Source organism: Ranitomeya variabilis, chromosome 2 (assembly GCF_051348905.1).
Source record: "Ranitomeya variabilis isolate aRanVar5 chromosome 2, aRanVar5.hap1, whole genome shotgun sequence".
Classification (NCBI taxonomy): Eukaryota; Metazoa; Chordata; class Amphibia; order Anura; family Dendrobatidae; genus Ranitomeya; species Ranitomeya variabilis.
The window spans coordinates 249,491,433-249,512,790 of NC_135233.1; the positions used below are offsets into that span (position 1 = coordinate 249,491,433).

General features: G+C 44.6%; 1 protein-coding gene across 6 annotated transcripts in view; it reads left to right on the forward strand.

Moving 5' to 3' along the window:
* KYAT1 (kynurenine aminotransferase 1) overlaps positions 1-21,218 on the forward strand; it is a 49,327-nt gene extending 28,109 nt beyond the window's left edge. For all 6 annotated transcript variants that reach the window (XM_077284533.1, XM_077284535.1, XM_077284537.1 and 3 more), the window contains 10 exons: positions 5,820-5,906; positions 9,266-9,394; positions 9,699-9,819; positions 9,934-10,010; positions 16,844-16,933; positions 18,148-18,334; positions 18,427-18,503; positions 19,281-19,367; positions 19,596-19,678; positions 21,025-21,218. In XM_077284533.1, coding sequence (XP_077140648.1) covers positions 5,820-5,906; positions 9,266-9,394; positions 9,699-9,819; positions 9,934-10,010; positions 16,844-16,933; positions 18,148-18,334; positions 18,427-18,503; positions 19,281-19,367; positions 19,596-19,673 — 933 coding nt within the window. In that variant the 3' untranslated portion in view covers positions 19,674-19,678; positions 21,025-21,218. The remainder of the gene's footprint in view (positions 1-5,819; positions 5,907-9,265; positions 9,395-9,698; positions 9,820-9,933; positions 10,011-16,843; positions 16,934-18,147; positions 18,335-18,426; positions 18,504-19,280; positions 19,368-19,595; positions 19,679-21,024) is intronic.
* Positions 21,219-21,358: the final 140 nt, after the last annotated feature.

Sequence of the window (21,358 nt, forward strand, 5' to 3'; positions counted from 1 at the left end):
AAAAACAATGACCAGCGGGCCTGTCTAGGATTCAGGCGTTTAGCAGACTCGAGATACATCAAATTTTTGTGATCAGTCAAGACCACCACACGATGCTTAGCACCCTCGAGCCAATGACGCCACTCCTCAAATGCCCACTTCATGGCCAGCAACTCCCGATTGCCAACATCATAATTCCGCTCAGCAGGCGAAAACTTCCTAGAGAAGAAAGCACATGGTCTCATTACCGAGCAACCAGGGCCTCTCTGCGACAAAACGGCCCCTGCCCCAATCTCAGAAGCATCCACTTCGACCTGAAATGGGAAGTGAGACATCAGGCTGGCACAAAACAGGCGCTGAAGTAAACCGGCGCTTCAACTCTTGGAACGGCTGCAGGAGCCCAGTTAGCAACATCAGAACCTTTCTTGGTCATATCCGTCAAAGGTTTAACAACGCTAGAAAAATTAGCGATAAAACGACGGTAGAAGTTAGCAAAACCCAAGAACTTCTGAAGACTCTTAACTGACGTGGGTTGAGTCCAATCATGAATAGCTCGGACCTTGACTGGGTCCATCTCCACAGCAGAAGGGGAAAAAATAAACCCCAAAAAGGGAACCTTCTGTACTCCAAAGAGACACTTTGAGCCCTTAACAAACAAAGCATTCTCACGCAAAACCTGAAACACCATCCTGACCTGCTCCACATGTGAGTCCCAATCTTCAGAGAAAACCAGAATATCATCCAGATAAACAATCATAAATTTATCCAGATACTTCCGGAAAATATCATGCATAAAGGACTGAAACACTGAGGGAGCATTAGAGAGCCCAAAAGGCATCACCAAGTACTCAAAATGACCTTCGGGCATATTAAATGCTGTCTTCCATTCATCTCCTTGCTTAATGCGCACAAGGTTGTACGCACCACGAAGATCTATCTTGGTGAACCACTTGGCACCTTTAATCCGGGCAAACAAGTCCGACAACAGAGGCAAAGGATACTGAAATTTAACAGTGATTTTATTCAGAAGCCGATAGTCAATACAAGGTCTGTCATGGTTCCCAATGGCAAGGGAACGTCAGAGAACATAAATAACAGAACAGCTCTTGGGTGATGGAATCTCGAGCTGACCGTGAGCTAAACCTACCACACAACTAACAGTGGCCGGGTGGCGTACCTACGTTTTATCCCTAGACGCCTAGCGCCAGCCGGAGGACTAACTAACCCTAATAGAGGAAAAGACAGACCTGGCTTACCTCTAGGGAAATTCCCCCAAAAAGGAGACAGAAGCCCCCCACATATATTGACGGTGAGTTCAGAGGAAAAGACATACGCAGTATGAAGGTAGGTTCAGCAAAGCGAGGTCCGCTTACTAGATAGCAAGAAGATACAATAGGGAACTTCACGGTCAGCTGAAAACCCTATTTAAATACCATCCCGAAATTACTTTAAGACTCATGTGTCAACTCATGACACCGGAGTGGCAATTTCGGCCCACAAGAGCTTCCAGCTACAGAAAAATAACATAACTGTGAACTGGAACAAAAATGCAAAACAAACTTAGGACAAAGAGTCCAACTTAGCTGATAGTAGTCTAGAAGCAGGAACATGCAACAGAAAGGCTCTGGTTACATTGATGGCCGGCACTAGAATAACTGAGCAGCAAGGCTAAATAGGATACACCCATATCCTGATGGAAACAGGTGAACAGAGAAAGTGAAGCACACAAGTCCAGTACCACCAGTGACCACCGGGGGAGCCCAAAAACCAAACTCACAACAAAGGTCTCAAAGATCCGTCCTTCTTGGCCACAAAAAAGAATCCCGCACCAAGAGGGGAAGAGGATGGACGGATATGCCCCTTCTCCAGAGACTCCTTGATATACGAACGCATTGCGGCATGCTCAGGTACAGACAGATTAAATAGTCTTCCCTTAGGAAATTTACTACCTGGAATCAAATCTATGGCGCAGTCACAGTCCCTATGAGGAGGCAGAGCACTGGACCTGGACTCGCTGAATACATCCTGATAATCAGACAAATACTCAGGAACTTCCGAAGGAGTAGAGGAAGCAATAGACACCGGCGGGGAATCAACATGAATTCCCCGACAGCCCCAACTTGACACAGACATTGCCTTCCAATCCAAGACTGGATTGTGGGTCTGTAACCATGGCAGACCCAAAACGACCAAATCATGCATTTTATGCAGAACAAGAAAACGAATCATCTCCCGATGTTCAGGAGTCATGCACATGGTTACCTGCGTCCAAAACTGCGGTTTATTTTCCGCCAATGGCGTAGCATCAATACCTCTAAGAGGAATAGGATTTACCAACGGTTCAAGAACAAAATCACAGTGCTTGGCAAATGACAGATCCATAAGACTCAGGGCAGCACCTGAATCCACAAACGCCATAACAGGGTAAGAAGACAATGAGCAAATTAAAGTCACAGACAAAATAAATTTAGGTTGCAAATTACCAATGGCGACAGGACTAACAACCCTTGTTAGGCGTTTAGAGCATGCTGATATAACATGCGTAGAATCACCACAGTAAAAACACAACCCATTCTGACGTCTATGATTTTTCCGCTCATTTCTAGTCTGAATTCTATCACATTGCATTAAATTAGGTGTTTGTTCAGACAACACCACCAGAGGATTAGCGGTTTTGCGCTCCCGCAAACGCCGGTCAATTTGAATAGCCAGCGCCATGGAATTATTCAGACTTGTAGGAATGGGGAAACCCACCATCACATTCTTAATGGCTTCAGAAAGGCCATTTCTGAAATTTGCGGCCAGAGCACACTCATTCCACTGAGTAAGCACGGACCATTTCCGAAATTTTTGGCAATACACTTCAGCTTCATCCTGGCCCTGAGAAATAGCCAACAAGGCTTTTTCTGCCTGAACTTCAAGATTGGGTTCCTCGTAAAGCAATCCGAGCGCCAGAAAAAACGCATCAATATTTGCCAATGCCGGATCTCCTGGCGCTAGCGAGAAAGCCCAATCCTGAGGGTCGCCCCGTAAAAAAGAGATAACAATTTTAACTTGCTGAGCTGAATCTCCAGATGAACGGGGTCTCAGAGATAGAAACAATTTACAATTATTCCTGAAATTCCCAAAATTAAATCGGTCTCCAGAAAACAGTTCAGGAATAGGTATTTTAGGTTCAGACATAGGACTACTGGTAACAAAATCTTGTATGCCCTGCACACGAGCAGCAAGCTGGTCTACACTTGTAATCAAGGTCTGGACATTCATGTCTGCAGCAAGCACAAGCCACTCAGAGGTAAAGGGGAGGAAGAGAGGAAAAAAAAAAAAAAAACTCAGAATTTCCTTTCTTATTATCCCACTTCTGCAATGCATTAAACATTCAATGTTGGCCTGGCATACTGTTATGACCCCAATGGCAGAGGGTCTCAGAAATAATTACTAAGTCTGCAAACACAAAAAACCAGCTCATAGGGCAGTGGTAACTGAGCTGACCATATATCTAATCCTAGCACCACAAATAGCAGCAGCCGGGGAACGTGCCTACGTTGGTTCTAGACGTCTCGCGCCAGCCGGAGAACTAACTAACCCTAGAAGGGAAAAGAAAGACCTTTCTTGCCTCCAGAGAAAAGACCCCAAAGGTTGGATACAAGCCCCCAACAAATAATAACGGTGAGGTAAGAGGAAAAGACAAACGTAAGAATGAGCTAGGTATTTAGCAAAGAGAGGCCCACTAACTAATAGCAGAATATAGTAAGATGACTTATATGGTCAGCAAAAACCCTATCAAAATATCCACGCTGGATATTCAAGAACCCCCGAACCGTCTAACGGCCCGGGGGGAGAACACCAGCCCCCTAGAGCTTCCAGCAAAGACAGGAATCACATTTAGGACATAAATAGGAGAAACCAGAGCATTTTTGCATAGAAAAAGGTATATACTTTATTATAACAAAGAATTTTAAAACACAACAATAGTAATTAGAGATGTGTAGTAAGTACCATGATTTACATATATAAAGAGGGCACCCACCCCTCTAGTAATCCCCATACAATTGCCAATAGCTAAGGGAAAAAGATATGTCCTGCATGTGATGCCACCAGGGATGGTGATTGGAGAAAAGATCTAAGTACTAATGCCAGCAAAGTTGCTCTAACACTAACAGGAGCCAAACAGCTTACCGAGGTGCAGGGGAAATGATAGAGGAGCGGGGTCCCGCCAGAGTGCAGATCCGACACGTGTTTCGCGGCCGCAGAACGCCGCTTTTTCAAGGAAAAATCAGCATCCCTGGTGGCATCACATGCAGGACATATCTTTTTCCCTTAGCTATTGGCAATTGTATGGGGATTACTAGAGGGGTGGGTGCCCTCTTTATATATGTAAATCATGGTACTTACTACACATCTCTAATTACTATTGTTGTGTTTTAAAATTCTTTGTTATAATAAAGTATATACCTTTTTCTATGCAAAAATGCTCTGGTTTCTCCTATTTATGTCCTATATTATTTGGAGCTAAGTGATGGTTCTGAATACATGCAACACACTTGTGTTGTTTCGGACCAATAATATGATTTTGGGATTTTTAATATCAGGAATCACATTTAGTACAAGCTGGACAAAAATAAGAGCAAAGTAAATAACCAAAAAACAAAGAAGCAGGACTTAGCTTAATTTTGCACGAACCAGGACAGCAGACAGGAGCAAACAGAAAGGATCTGATTACAACGATGCCAGGCACTGGACTAAGGATCCAGGAAGTTTATATAACAACGCCCCTGGACTAACGACCCAGGTGGGTGCCAAACTGAGGAAAGACAATCCCAGAGTCATATCACTAGTAACCACAAGAGGGAGCCAAAAAGTCTAATTCACAACAGATCACTAAGCCAGTTATGAATCCGCCTAACCGTAGCCTTGTCAATCCCATACTTGGTCATTTTTTTTAATAAGGTTAGTATGAGATACTTTATCAAATGCTGTGCTGAAGTCGGACTATACTTTTATATCTACCACATTTCCCTGATCCACCCAGTCAGTGATTCCATCATAATAGGAAATTAGATTAGTCTGGCATGACTTGTTTGCTACAAACCCATGCTGGCTCTAGATAATTACTATATTCTTATCTAAGTACTTACATACATGCTGTTTAATGATTTGTTCAAAGATCTTTCCTGATATAGAAGTAAGACTCACTGGCCTGTAATTTCCTGGCTCCATCCACTTTCCTGTTTTGAAGATGGGGACAGCTTTTGCCCTTCTCCAATCTTCAGGGACTTCTCCTGTTCTCCAGGATTTTTCAAAGATTCTGGCTAGTGTTTCTACAATTTCCTCTGCTAACTCTCTCAGTACCCTAGGATGTAATTCATCTGGACCAGGAAATTTAAATTAATTTAAATTAGCTAAGTGTTCCCTCACCATCTGTCTATTTATAGATAGTGTGGATTCTTTTATTACTTTGATAGCACCATGAAGATTACATTTTCTTTCTTCCAGAACACAGATGCACAGTAGATAACACAAGAGCCACCATTCACAATAGGTGATGTCACAGCTCACCTCCTCCTCCTGTACAATGACTAATAACACCTCTATATACAGTAGATAACACAGGATTGACCATTCACAATAGGTGCTGTCACAACTCACCTCCTCCACCTTCTGTACAATGACTAATAACCCTGGATCAACCATTCACAATAAGAGATGTCAAAGCTATTCTTTTCTGATGGTAGATTCTTCCCTTCAAAGATGTTTTCAATCCTGCACAAGTCATACTTTCTGATGTCTTGTGTCTTGGCCTACAAGATTTGAGAACATCTGTTATCATCTTATTTCAGGTCATTATCATTGAGCCGTTCTTTGACAGCTATGAACCGATGACGTTAATGGCCGGTGGACGATGCATGTTTATTCCCCTGAGACCTGTAAGTGGCTTCATATCATATAGTGTCTTGCACGCATTATAAGGGATGTTATATAGGGGGAATATTGTTCCATATGTGACAGTGGTGCCAACAGAAGATTGGATGTTACCTTAGTCGCTATGAGGTTAATTTATTTAAAGCAATAGCATCATCATTAAAAACTGAGTAAGTTTTCTTAAATTATCTGGTTGAGATATTAACGTCTTCCTGGCTTGTGATATACATGTACATGTAGTTTGAGAGCAGGTTTCTGTCTCTGCTGTTTAACCCCTTAAATGCTGTTATCAAACTCTGACCACAGCATTTTAGCGGTGCGGCGCCAGTGGTGTCCAAGGTGTTTGAGGAGTGCCAGTGTATTACAGTGGCACCCAGGGGACCTACTGAAGGCCTCTGTCGTTCACACCTTGCTGCTCTCTATTTTGTGGCTGTTCTTCATGTTAGATGAATGTGCTCTTTACTATATACTAAAATTCAAAAGCCTCATAAGATAAGAAAAAGTGAAAATTAATTAAAAAAAGTTTATAACATATTTAAGGCTAGTTTCACACTAGCGTTTGCATGAGCTGCGGAGGGCTGCGGACTTCCTCTGTGAAGCCCCGCCCTCGGTCGCACCTCCGCCTCTAGCTCCGCCTACTTCTGCATGCGGCCGGCTTGCGGCCTGTGTACCTATCTTTAACATTAGGTACGCAGGTCGTGCTGCAGTATGCGGATGCTTCCGCATGCGTCGTTTTGACGATGCGGCAAAAAAATGAAATTGCTACAAGCTGCGTTTACGCTGGTCGCCGCATCGTCAAAACGACGCATGCGGAAGCATCCGCATACTGCGGCACGATCTGCGTACCTAATGTTAAAAAGGGCTTGAGAAAGGCTCAGTGTGAGCCGAAACGTCGCACAGAGATGTAGGTTGAATAAACTGCACATTTTTTTTCACCCTGAAGAGGACTTGGAGTGCTGCCTTCTTCTTTATTTTTTGTGTACATGTTGGGTAGATGAATGGACCATTCTATCCAGGAGGCTAGGCACCCACCGGTGAGCATTGTGCTATTCCATTTTTCACTTTATCTAATGTTAAAAATAGGTACACAGGCCGCAAGCCGGCCGCATTCAGAAGTAGGCGGAGCTAGAGGCGGAGGTGCGGCCGAGGGCGGGGCTTCACGGAGGAAGTCCGCAGCTCATGCAAACGCTAGTGTGAAACTAGCCTAAACCGATGAGCTGAATTATATCCAAGCCCCCATAATGTCAAACATAGCTGTTTTCTGGTCACCCTACCACCCTAGAAAAATAGAATAAAAACTTATACAAATGTCATATGTATAGCTACATCTAGATGTGCCCTGTAAAAAAAAAAAAAATAACAAAGAAAAAAAAACCCAAAAATAAGAGTTCCAGATTTAGGAAAATGTTGACCAAAATAAATATTTTTTTTTTAACTGGTAAACATAGATACCACATAGATATACAGTCATGGCCAAAAGTTTTGGCAGGCACCCTTGAAATTGTTCTGGAAAATTAAGTATTTCTCGAAGAAAATTATTGCAATAACACATATTTTGTTATACACATGTATATTTCCTTTGTGTTTATCGGGAACTGCACAAAAACAGAGAAAAAAAGGCAAATTGGACATCATTGCAAACAAAACCCCCAAAATTAGCCGGACAAAATTGTTGACACCCTCAACTTAGTATTTGGTTGCACACCTTTTGGAATAAATGACTGCAATCAATCGCTTCCTATAACGATCTACAAGCTTTTTACACCTCTCAACTGGAATTTTGCCCCACTCTTCTTTTGCAAACTGCTCCAGGTCTCTCATATTTGAAGGCGCCTTCTCCCAACAGCAATTTTAAAATCTTTCCATAGGTGTTCAATGGGATTTAGATCTGGACTTATAGCTGGCCACTTCAGAACTCTCCTACGTTTTGTTTACATCCATTTCTGGGTGCTTCTTGAAGTATATTTGGGTCATTGGCCTACTAGAAGTTTGGTAATCTTCAGATTTCATGATGCCTTACACACAGTCAAGGCACCCAGAGATAGCAAAACAACCCCAAAACATCTTTGAACCTCCACCATATTTGATTGTAGGTGCTGTGTTCTTTTCTTTGTAGGCCTCATTCCGTTTTCAGTAAACGGTAGAATGATGTGCTTTATCGAAAATCTCTATCTTGGTCTCACCTGTCCACAAGATGCTTTCCCAGAAGGATTTTGGCAAGCTGCAGTCTAGCATTTTTATGCCTGTCAGCGGTGGGGACCTCCTGGGTCTCCTGCCATAGCTTTTCATTTAATTCAAATGTGGACTGATAGTTCGCTCTGACACTGATGCACCCTGATCCTGCAGGACAGCTTGAATTTCTTTGGAACCTGATTGGAGCTGTTTATCCACCATTTGGACCAACCTGCGTTGTAACCTTTCATCAGTTTTTCTCTGCCATCCACATCCAGGGAGATTAGCTACACTGCCATGGCTTGTAAACTTCTTGATTATGTTGCACACCATGGATAAAGTAACATCAAGAATAGTGTTGAGTGAGAGTGCTCGAATATAGCGTTATCTGAGCATGTTCGGGTGTTATCCGAGTATTGTGGGCACTCGAGTAATATGTTTGAGTCTTCGCTGCTGTTAGACGCATGCGGCGATTGCCTAACATGCTCTTTCAACACTATTCAAGATCTCGGGAGATGGACTTGTAACCTTGAGATTGTTGATATTGTTCATCAATTTTGGTTCTCATGTCCTCACACAGTTCTCTTCTCCTCTTTCACACAGACACACAATGCAAAGATTGCATCAACTTCTCTTTTTATGTGGTTTCAGCTGTGATTTTCATATTGCCCACACCCGTTACTTGCCACAGGTGTCATTACAAGCTCGAAACAAAGTTGTTTACTCACATTTTTGGAAAGGTGGCAACAATTTTGTCTGGACCATTTTGGGGTTTTTGTGTAAAATGATGTCCAATATGCCTGTATTCATTTTTTTGTGTTATTCCAATACACATAAGAGAAATAAACATTTGTATAACAAACCATGTGCAATTGCAAACATTTTCTGGGACAAATTACTTCATTTTCTGGAACAATTTCAATGGTGCCCACACTTTCGGCCATGACCTATGCAGGTTTGGTATCGCCATAATCATACTGACCTTGAGAATATTTTTTACCATACAAAGAACGCTATAAAAACTAAACATAGAAAACAATCCTAGAGTTGCATTATTTTTTCACTAGTTCATTGCACTTGGAATATTTTCCCCACTTTTCAGTATATGGTATAGAAAAATGAATTCATTAAAAACTGCAACTTGTCTTGCAAAGCTTGAGCCCCCATACAATTACTTTTTTTTTCTGAGCAGAGGCCTGCAGATGATGGAAAATCGCCGACAAGTAGCGACTGGCATTTGGATCCTACTGAGCTGGAAGCAAAAATCAATAAGAATACAAAAATTCTGGTATTAAACACCCCAAATAATCCACTGGGCAAAGTAAGTACAGTATATCTCAGTTTATTCATTCATTTTACACTCGCTTTACCCTCTATGGACCCACATCCTAAATTGGTTGGTCATGTGAATGCCTTGAACAAATGGGTTGTCCCCCTTGGATTCTCTTTCTCATTCAGAGGGTGTCCTGGCATTAGGTCGATCAGGGGATCACTGGGAGAACCAAGCAGCAAGTGTTCAGTTTCCCTACAGCGCCACCGCACGAGATATTCAGTGTTGCACAGTTTTTATTAAAATCATGGGCTGGTTATTTTGGTAAATGCCTAATTCCTCCATTTTCTTTTAGGTATTTAGTAAAGAGGAGCTGGAAGAGATCGCCAATATTTGCGTGAAATACGACCTGCTATGCATCTCCGATGAAGTGTATGAATGGCTGGTGTATGACAGATGTCAACATATACGGATTGGTGAGTCCAAAAGCAAGTGCATGAAGCATGGCTCACAGATTGCATTAGCTTACAAGGGTCTTGTGTGTCTACAGGGTCCCCAGCCCCATAACCATACTGCTTTTATGTCCCCAGCTAGTCTTCCAGGAATGTGGGACCGAACCATAACCATAGGAAGTGCCGGGAAGACATTTAGCGCCACTGGATGGAAGGTGAATATGGTGACTGATGTTGCCACTTAAAGAAGCACTCCACCCATTAAAGTTTTTATCCTCTTAATATACTGCAGTCACCATATTATATATCACTGTGTACTTACAATTGCTCATTTCTCCTTCGCCTCATTGGGGGACACAGACCGTGGGTGTATGCTGCTGCCACTAGGAGGCTGACACTAAGTGATACAAAGAAAGTGATCTCCTCCCCTGCAGAATACACCCTCCTGCTGGCTCTCAGCTAACCAGTTTTTGCTTAGTGTCTGTAGGAGGCACACGGACGGGTCTGCTATTCAGACCCAAAACTCTTTATTATTTTATTTTTACCTTTTACATTTTTGATTTTACTTTCCACAACCAAGGGGCGACGGATCCTTTCAAGGTTCTGATCTCCCTGAACCATCAACAGGCGAGCACGGAGAGTGTCGCCTCTCCGTATCCTCTCCTGCGGCGTGGGATGCCATGCCTGAGCTGATTCTTAGGGGCAACGGGCCCCTTCAAGGGCACCGATCTCCCCGCACCCTGAACGGACATGGAGTGTCGCCTCCACGTACCCTCTTCCCCAGCCAGGCCTAATGCCGGACAACTGGCCCTGTCCACCTGGGGACTGAACTCCGTGGATGTACAGAGGCCCCTCTCTATGGCGTCCGAGCAGCCCCCACTGTCCCACCACTGTTAAAGCGGATGGTACAAGGAGGCGGACGGTTCCTCTCCACCTCCCTAACAAAGGGATGATGGATTGAGGTTTATCCCTCTATCCCTGCACCTGCAGCAGACCAGTAGAGTGCGCGCGCTTTCCTCAGTGCTGAAACCCAGTCATCGCGGCGGCTCCATGCGGTGGGCCTCTGCAGTGGGATATTCACATGCTGACAGGCAGCCTCAGCTTCCCTGTGGCCCACCTCCCTGAGGTAACGCTCCAGACGGCTGCAAAAATTTAGCCCCCGGCTTCGGCCGATGTGTAGGCCGCGTCCCGGAAGCCGCGCCCGCACTATGGCACGCTAAGGCGGCTCCGCCCACCTTTTCTGGCGCTTCTCACCTAGCATGGGAGCGATCGCTTCTCTCTGCAACGCCCCTTTATTCTACCCCTGGTATCGCTCACACCGGCTGCAGAAATTTAGGCCCCGGCTTGGGCCTATTCTTGGAAGTTACTAGGCTCCGCCCACATCACGTCTGGCTCGGCCCCCCAAATTGCCACCTCTCACTCTCTGCGAGACTTTACCACCTCTGCAACTCCCGGTGGCCATCTTGGTCCACCCTGCCAGCACACACACACAGGGGCTATGGTTTTGCATTAAAGGGGCACAACGACTCTGCAACCGGGTAAGGAAGTACTGTTTTCTTCCCCTGCATCTTCCCCCTGTACTTAAAGACACATGTCCAGTATCTCCTGCCTAGTCTTAAAGCTACACGACCAGTATTCCCTAGTTTTAAAGGCACATTACCAGTATTCCCTGGTCTTAAAGGCACATGACCCTATTCTCTCGTCTGGTCTTAAAGGCACAGGACCAGTATTCCTGGTCTTAAAGGCACAGGACCAGTATTCCCTGGTCTTAAAGGCACATGACCCGAATTCGCTGGTCTTAAAGGCACAGGACCAGTATTCCTGGTTTTAAAGGCACAGGACCATTATTCACTGGTCTTAAAGGCACATGACCCGTATTCCCTGGTCTTAAAGGCACATGACCCGTATTCCCTGGTCTTAAAGGCACAGGACCAGTATTCCTGGTCTTAGGGGCACATGACCAGCATTCACTGGTCTTAAAGGCACATGACCAGCATTCACTGATCTTAAAGGTACATGACCAGCATTCACTGGTCTTAAAGGCACATGACCAGCATTCACTGGTCTTAAAGGCACATGACCAGCATTCACTGGTCTTAAAGGCACATGACCAGCATTCACTGGTCTTAAAGGCACATGACCAGCATTCACTGGTCTTAAAGGCACATGACCAGCATTCCCTGGTCTTAAAGGCACAGGACCAGCATTCCCTGGTCTTAAGGACACATAACCAGTATTACCTAGTCTTAAAAGCACAGAACCAGTATCCCCTGGTCTTTAAAGGCTCATGACCAATATTCCCTTGTCTTAAAGGCACATGACCAGTCCGAAGCCGGTCACCCTAAATGAACTCAGGAGCCCTCCGCCGTTGATCCCAGCTTATCCCAGAGTACCCAGTTCCCTAAGTGGGCTTCGTCACTGCGCAACCCATGGATTCTCTGACAAGATATTGAATCCCTCCGTGAACCCTCTGTGGCTCGGAGTGCTCGCAGGACCAATATAGATGGCCCTTTCTTTCATGCGAGCCGTCGGCTAGCAGGAGCCTCAAGTTTTCTAGAAACATACAGGCGTCTAGAAACGTACACGGGCCTAGAAAACTGAACTTTCATTTCCTGATCCCTCACCAATGATTTGCTGAGAACAAGACTCTGAATATGGATTGGATATTGCCTTGGTTCTGGACTCCAGAAAAGGATGGATTCGCCTATTGATATCATCAACCAATCTCTGTAGATTGACTAGGACTTCGGTTCTACTCTAGATCACGCAGCATCCCTCATAAGGAGACTAAACTCCCAGCAGAGCATTTGCCATTCACCCGGACAGGGAGCGTCCAGATAAGCGATCCACTGAACAGAAACCTCTGCAAATGCGGTATACTTTTTATTATTTATTATTATTTATTGTTATAGCGCCATTTATTCCATGGCGCTTTACATGTGAGGAGGGCTATACATAATAACAGGTACAATAATCTTAAACAGTACAAGTCATAACTGGTACAGGAGGAGTGAGGACCCTGCCCGTGAAGGCTCACAATCTACAAGGGATGGGTGAGAATACAGTAGGTGAGGATAGAGCTGATCATGCAGCGGTTTGGTCGATCGGTGGTTACTGCAGGTTGTAGGCTTGTCGGAAGAGGTGGGTCTTCAGGTTCTTTTTTTCAGCCAATATGCAAACACGTGGGGTGTCCCCTCCACGTATACCCATCTAAGACGTGAGGTGCCATGCCTGCTCTGATTCTTAGGGGTTGACAGGTCCTTTTAAAGGGCACCGATCTCCCCACACCGTCAATAGACAAGCAAGCACATGGAGTGTCGCCTCCATGTATCCTCTTCTGCAGCCAGGCCTAACGCCGGACAACCAGCCCTGTCCACCCGGGGACCGTAACTCTGTGGATGTACAGAGGCTCCCTTTTTGGCATCCAGACCCCCCCCCCCCCTGCATCACCACTATTTAGCAGATGATGCAAGAAGGTGGACGATTCCTCTCCACTTCCCTGTTAAGAAGATGGTGGATTTAGGGTTCATCATTTTAACTCCGCACCATCAAAAGAGAGCTGCGATAGCAAGAGACAGCTTCTCCTGACCTTTTGCATGCAGCCGAGTATTCTGCCACCTGGCATATTAAGCAGGTAGAATCTCCTGTGCTATACCTACCAGTATCCCTGCCCGATGGGTCATCAATTAAAAATACAACGGACTGCCAGATAGCAAATCTTGTTTGTTTCGTCTTGCGACCTCCGGTTCAGCGCTCTACCCTTCCTTAGCTGCCGCATGTGTTGCCAGAGCAATGTTCTCCGGGTCAGAGACCTTAACTACGTTGATTTCCAACAGTAACCTTCTCCCGAAGACGGTACAGCTGGTCAATCAAATTTCTTGAGCACGGAGACTTGCTGCTTCACGCCTCTCGGATGCGTCTACTTGCGCGGCGCTGTCCGCAGCAAATGCCATTACACTCAGAAGGACATTATAGCTCAGAGAATGGAAGCGTACTCTGCGTTCAAAAGGCCTCTGACATCACTCCCTTACTAGAGTGATCAGTTATTCGGTGAGAAGTTGGGAGTGTTCACCACGCAGGAACAAAGGATCACATGTTTCCTATAGACCCAAGCAGCAGTGGATCAGTGACCGAAAAGTAAGACGGACCCTGAACCTCAAACTTCTACCAAGCTTGACAAGGTCCTCCTTTTTCGGATGGAGTTCCTCCGCTCAGCCATTACTTCAACGGAAAAAGGTGGAGTTTCTGGCATCCACCGACATTCGGGATGCTTACCTTCACATTCCTATGTTTTCCCCTCTTCAAAAATTCCTTCGCTTTCCCTTTCGCGAACAGCATTTTTAAATCACGACCTTGTCCTTCAGCCTTGCTAACACACCCAGAGTGTTCACAGGGGTTATGGTGGCTGTCACGTTCCTCTTACACCCTAGAGGCGTGGTTGTCCTGCCCTATCTGCTCGATTTTCTAGCCGCTCTCCAAGACTATGCTGAGTCGTCTATATCTTTTGCGATACCCTCTCTCTCCTGGGCTGGCAGCTAAACTTAGACTAGTTTTTCCTCATTTCCAGCCCAGCAGATATCCTTTTTGAGGATGATCCTGGAATCTTCCAGAAGGTTGGTGATTCTCCCTTGAGACAAGGCCGTGGCCCTTCAACAGGGAGCTCGCGCACTTGTTCACTGATCCCCTCATTCCATTCGATTTGGTAGGCAGGTTCTAAGGAAAATTGGTGACGACAATGGAAGCGGTTTCCTTCGCTCCTCTCATTTTCTGCAGGTCAAACAGGCTTTCAGAGGGTAGTCTCTGAGCTCCTTCCTCATCCAGGAGAGATCCTTTCTCCCGGTTCAATGGTTATTAGTGACTACCGATGCCAGTCCTCTTCTCCTGATCATTGTTCTGGGGATCTAGTTCTACAGCAGGTCCACTGCCTTCTGGCGGGTCACCCCATCCGATTCAATTGGACAATCCCACATCTGTGCCATATGTCAATCATCTAGCAGGTACCCAGGGTCAGGCGTCATGGCCGAGGTACCTCACATTCTCTGTTGGGCTACAATCTATCATTCGGTGATCTCGGCACTACACATCTCAGGAGTAGAACTCTGAGCGGCAGACGCCGTCAGGGTCCCGCCTCATGTGAGTGGGAACTTCACCCGGAAGTCTTCCATCAGATCTGTCTTCTCTGGAGCATTCCAGATGTAAGTCAGATGGCGTCCAGACTGAAAGCCAATGTACTCTAGTTCATGGTTCGGCCTCCAGATCCAAAAGCCATCGCAGTGCATGCTCTGGTTCTTCCATGGTACCAGTTTCCATAACCCTCTTCCAATACTTCCAAGATCTTTTCGGAAGCAGGAAGGGCCCCAGTGATCCTGGGAGATCCGCACTGATCATGTCAGGTTTTCTCATTTGCAGAACTAGTATTTTTCCGTCTTATTGCAACAAAACTGCAAATATGGACTTCCTCGCAGGGAGTCTTCACATGTGGTTCTTCCCAATCGCATACCGTTAGATCTTTGGGACCTTAATGATTCTGGGAGACTTACAGTAGACTCCTTTTGATCCGGACAGACTTTACTATTAGGGAAGGTCGCCCCTCTTTTCTCTGAAATCTCGTCATCCTGACGACTCTTCGGAACTAGCCGCTCTGTTCTTTCAGACTATTTTTCCCTTATTACCATTCAAGGCAAGGTTGCCTTCAGGCCATCCCCGTCCCTTGTTACCAAGGTGGTATTGTATTCCCACAGTTATGAGGGCATCATTCTTCCCTCATCTCTTTCGGCACCAGTCCACAAAGCGGAATGGGTTCCCCATATTCTGGACGAAGTGAGTGCTCTGAGTAGGTACTTATCGAGGACGGCGTCCTTCCGAAGGTTAGACGCTTTATTTGGGTTTCCTGACGGTTACAGGAAGGGTTTAGCCATTTCATCGGCCATGTTAGCCTGGTGGATTTGTTACACCATCCAGGAGTCCTTCCATGTTAGATGTCAGCCTATCTCCCTTAATATTGAGGTTTCTTGGATTCTAGGCACCAGGCGTCGGCACAGCAGGCCTGCAAGCTTGCGGGTTCGTCCAGTCCGCATGCATTCTTGAAGCACTATACACAGATGTGAGTCTGGGCAGGCGGACTCTGCAGGCCGCGGTGGCGCACTTGTAAGTAGCGGTTACACAGGGCCTGATCTGATGTTTTCCCCACCCAGGGACTACTTTGGGACGTCCCACGGTCTGTGTCCCCCAATGAAGTGAAGGAGAAATAGGGATTTTTGTGTACTCACCGTAAAATCCTTTTCTCCAAGCCATTCAATGGGGGACACAGCTCCCACCCTGTTATTAGCCTGTGCTTGTTTTATAATTTGACATGCTATACTCTCATATATAATGTGACATGCTATATACGCTCACATATTGTTATTGATCTCCTACTGCTTTTGCACCGAACTGGTTAGCTGAGAGCCAGTAGGAGGGTGTAAACTGCAGGGGAGGAGCTAACTTTCTTTGTATCACTTAGTGTCAGCCTCCTAGTGGCAGCAGCATACACCCACGGTCTGTGTCCCCCCCAATGAATGGCTCGGAGAAAAGGATTTTACGGTGAGTACACAAAAATCCCTATTTTGCCTTTCTGCCCAGCTAATTGTTCTCTTTTCCATTAGGTTTATGACAACACGCAATAAAAAATGACTAGCTGAATCCTTCTAAGCTCTATGCAGAAAGAGGAGGTCAATTTTCTCTGCACAAGTCATGAATTACTGCAAAAGTCTATGGCAGAGTGAGGGGGGAGCAGCTGGGTCAGGAATTGAAGAGGGGAATGATTTCTGCAGGGACAAATGGCTTCCTATTTCTACATAGAGCAGAGAAAAGAGAAGAATTGCCTTGGTAGAAAGGCAAAATGAGCAATTGTAAGTACACAGTGCTATATAATATGATGATTGCAATATGCTAAGAGGATGAAAACTTTGATAGGAGTGCTTGTTTAATACTTGGGGCATTTTAAATAGGGTCATAAATTGCACACAACAATCTGTTCCTATAAGCCAAGACTTGTTCTCTGTTACAGGTTGGATGGGCCTTCGGGCCTGATTGTCTCCTGAAACATCTCCGGACTGTGCATCAGAATTCTGTCTATCACTGTGCAACCGGTGCCCAGGTAAGAGCCTGAGAGCAAGGTCAGCTTGTCACATCTGTCCCCTTATACTGGCATACACCCTATGGTGTCTCAGGAAAGGAGTTATTATAAATGGACAAGCCCTTTAAGAAAGTACACACCAGTGCAGCACAATTCTTGACTACATCTTCTTTACAAAGTCAGCCATAATCTTTTTCACCCAATTGCTATTCTTCCTCCTGGCAGTGACTTATCTCCCGGAAAATAAAAGGATCAGCTGTCCGAAATCTCACATGCTGGATCCTTGACATCAGGGGAGAGTCGGGATGCCCCCATACACATTAGGCCTTTAGTTTTGTCATATTCTCAAAAAAAACTATGCCAGGACTTTCAATTTCAGCAACTTCTGACTGCTAGATCTGCTGCCGTGATAGAATTTATATAATCTGGGAGGGAGGAGCGAAGGCACCGAGAAGACTCTTAGGAAATGCTCAATTGGACTAAAGAGCAGAGATTTCACATACTGCGCTCCAAAAGATACAAATGTGAATATCTCTGCAATGGAGCGATGCAGCGCAAAATGGAAAAGAGCAGCGGAATCGAAGGAGCTCAGGGATTTTTTTCAATTTTTATTTTAGCAAGTGACATGTCCTCTTTAAATGCAGAAAGGAAACAAAAAATGTCATTTTCTGGTCACCACACTTTCCAAATAAATTCAACAAAAAGTGATAAAAACGTTGTACGTATCCAAAAATTACATCAATAAAAATGTCAGCTCAGCACACAAAATACAATCCCTCCCAGAGCTCCTTTGACAGAAAAAAATAAAAGGTGACAAAAATCTATTTTTTTTATACAAAGATCAGATTATCTTTAACCATAAAATATTTTTTTTAAAACCTTGTGAGTTTGGTACCGTCATAATTGTACCAATTTAAAGAATTATATTTCCAAGTAATTTTTCACCAAGAACGTTATAAGAACAGAATCCCTTAAAAAAAAAAATTCCACTTGGAATTATATTTTTCACATTTTTCAGTAGATTTTATGTTAAAGTGATCATTAAAACAAGCCATGTAGATGGGGAAAAAATAAAAAGTGTTATGGCTCTTGGAAGAAGGGTAAGAAAAAAACAGAAGCGCAAAAAGAAAAATTGGCTCTGGTGCGAAAGGGTTAATCCATTAGATCTATAAGGCACCCTCATTTAGGTGAAAGTAGAACAGTTCACCCCCGTGATCGTATAATTTGTCTTGTAGGAAGCAGTGGCCCATGGATTTCAGAAAGAACAGGAAAGGCTGGGAAAGTCTGATTGTTACTTTGTACAGTTGCGGGATGAGCTGCAGAAGAAGCGGGACCAGCTTTACCGCTGCCTTACAGAGGTGGGGATGAAACCTATAATGTCCCAAGGCTCTTACTTTATGATCGCTGACATCTCGCGCTTCAGTAAGTTGATCCCCCAAAAGTCATGATGGTGTTATAGGGTTATTGTAAAACGCGGTTAAGTGTCAGTCACTGTCGTCTTTCATTCTATACAGAATCCGATGTCCCCCCTCCCACCGACCACAACGTACCGTACGATAACTACTTTGTAAGATGGATGATGAAACATAAAGTAAGTGATAAACGGGCAAGATCCTGACTTAAATAAGCAGACTTGAGAGATGAAGACAAAAAGTTTATTTTGTTGACCCAGGCAAAAAAAATAAAAAATAAATATTTTTCAAAATTGATGTCTGCTCGGCAATCAGATGATCGCTGCAGAACTAACCCAAATGCCTCTGCTGGCTCTATATTTTTAATACAGCGGCCACTGCTGGGTAAATGTAGAATTACATGCATTCGGATCAATGACTCTCCCTGTAATATGTACTCATTGTTATGGGTGTTAGAAAGGGGTCCCATTGTGGATGAGACATGAAGTGTAAGGGATCTGTAAACTGAAATATTTTTCTAACTTTTGCTTAAGTTTCAGAACTGCTCAGACTATGTTATTAAGAGATTCGCAGAACCCTTGGCCAGTAGTCACATTGGTATTCAATGGCCGCTGGACCAGAGCTCTGCAAACATCCTCCTACCGATCGACATCCCTGGATCCTCTTCCGATTAGCAGGTCCAGCGTAATGTCATTGCGCTGAAACTCATGTATGGTGCATCACTGTGCCTACTATCAGAAGAGATGCCGGCAAGTAGGAAGAGGTTCAAGGGGCACCGGTCCCACCTACGGATACCGACCAGGGTCCTATTTACTCAACTCCATATATTTACTCATCCGTAAGGCTCTAAAACTAATTTTTAGATACGATACAATCATCATCATTAGATATGATTTTTCCCTTTACATTTTTTATTGTGGTTCATAAAAATTTTTTCTTGCTTTTCCTCCTTGCAGCAATTGGCCGCCATACCCGTCTCTGCTTTTTACAGCGCCCCGCATAAGAAGCAGTTTGAGAACTATATTAGGTTTTGCTTCGTAAAGGTAAATATGTTTGTAAGGTTAAAGTTTCTATATTTATTGGGATTGTACAATTCGATTTTGGATTGGAAAATGTATATACAAAGCTTAACACTGTACCAAGATATATATCTTTCCTGTATACAAAGCTAAAAATGTGCTTGCTGGCTGATTTGCAGAGTATGTACACTAGGGGGCAGCACACACACTGTAATGATCAGTGCTGGGCACTATTTTTTTTTCTCTCCAAAGGAGGATGCAACACTGGAAGCTGCAGAAAGGATCCTACAGAAGTGGAGCAGCGAGTCCACAGGAGCAAAGACCCAATAGTCACTGTTAGTAGGAAAATACTGCCTGAAAGCGACACTGATTTCCACGTTAAACTTTAGAATTATTTTTCTGTTTAAACAATAGCACAAAATGTCAGAGCCTTGTCTTATGTTCTGTTCTAACATCCTACAGATGAATTAATTGAAAAAGCTTTTTTTTTTTTATTCTGTAGGGTCATTCATTGTGTACGGATCCAGGATATAGTAATGTCAGGGTATATGGTCTTCTCACAGAAACAGCATCACATCTGTTCGGTGGCGGTGTCTGGGATTGCAGCTCTGTGGATGAGCTAAGGTGGCGCTGTTTTTGGAAGAAAACTGCCATGTTTTTCCAATCTTGTACAATTAAGTCATACGGGTAATTCAGTGTATGCAAGTCATGTGCAGGGCTCTGCTATGGTCACTGGTGCCATAGACGTGGATAAAGTGGCAGGTCTGTGAACATCTGGGTGCTGCAAGATTGCAGCCACAAAGAATGCACTGTGGGTGCAACGTGTGAACTCAGCCTTACGTGCTTTTAACCTCCATCAATCCTGTGAAGGTTGGGGTCTCAGCACTGCATCCTGTATACAGGTATGTGAGAGGGACAGCAGGTTAGGCTACTTTCACCCTAGCGTCGTACGACGCACGTCGCAGTGCGACGTGGCGACGTACCGACGCATACTGTGAAAGCGCCGCACAACGGGGGCAGCGGATGCAGTTTTTCCACGCATCCGCTGCCCCATTGTGAGCTCCGGGAGGAGGGGGCGGAGTTCCGGCCGCTCAGGCGCGTTCGGAAATGCTGGACACGACGCACCAAAAAACGTTACATGCAACGTTTTTTTGTGCCGACGCAACCGTCGCACAACGGTTGCGACGTGTGGCAGTGCGTCGCTAATGTTAGTCTATGGTGAAAAAACGCATCCTGCAAGCAATTTTGCAGGATGCATTTTTTCTCCAAAACGACGCATTGCGACATGCGTCGTACGACGCTAGTGTGAAAGTAGCCTTACACATATGACCTGCGTTGTTTTTTTCAAGTCTATGGCGCAAATGAAGGTTGCAGATCCCTGGGCAAGACTCTACCATCTTTATATGTTCAGCACCATAGACTCTGAATAGAGCTGTCCCGTTCAATTCCTCCCAGGGAGGAATAGGGGACACCAGTTATCCTTTCCGGTGGTCTCTGGAGGGGAACCCACACTATTCTAATAGTTATCATTATTCATTAGACTAGGATATTGCGAAGGCCATGAAGAATGTACAGATCATCCCAGGAAAGAAAATCACCAGCAGCGTTATTTGGCGGAGATTTGGGGTATCTTTTAGATTGTAAGAATATGACTAACCCCGATTCGTTTATTCATTTCCAGGAGGAATAACGGAGGAACGGCACAATGCCGAATTCTAAGAAAGGATGCCCCAGAATTTATATTTTATGGAAAAAGTGTTTTTTACAACAGACAGGTCAGAATAGTCCTAATGTGAGGAAATTGCCTTTATGATCTGGATTCATCTGTGAAAACTCAATGTATTTTGGTGAGAAAATAAAATGTACAATTCAATATTTTGTATGTGACACGTCGCAAAAAAATGGTATAAATGTCTGACAAGCAGAGGTCCATTCTGAAAACACAAATTGACCTGGAAGAACATGGGAACTTTGAAGGACTGTCTTCTTCTTTATCACAATAACAGCGACTTGGA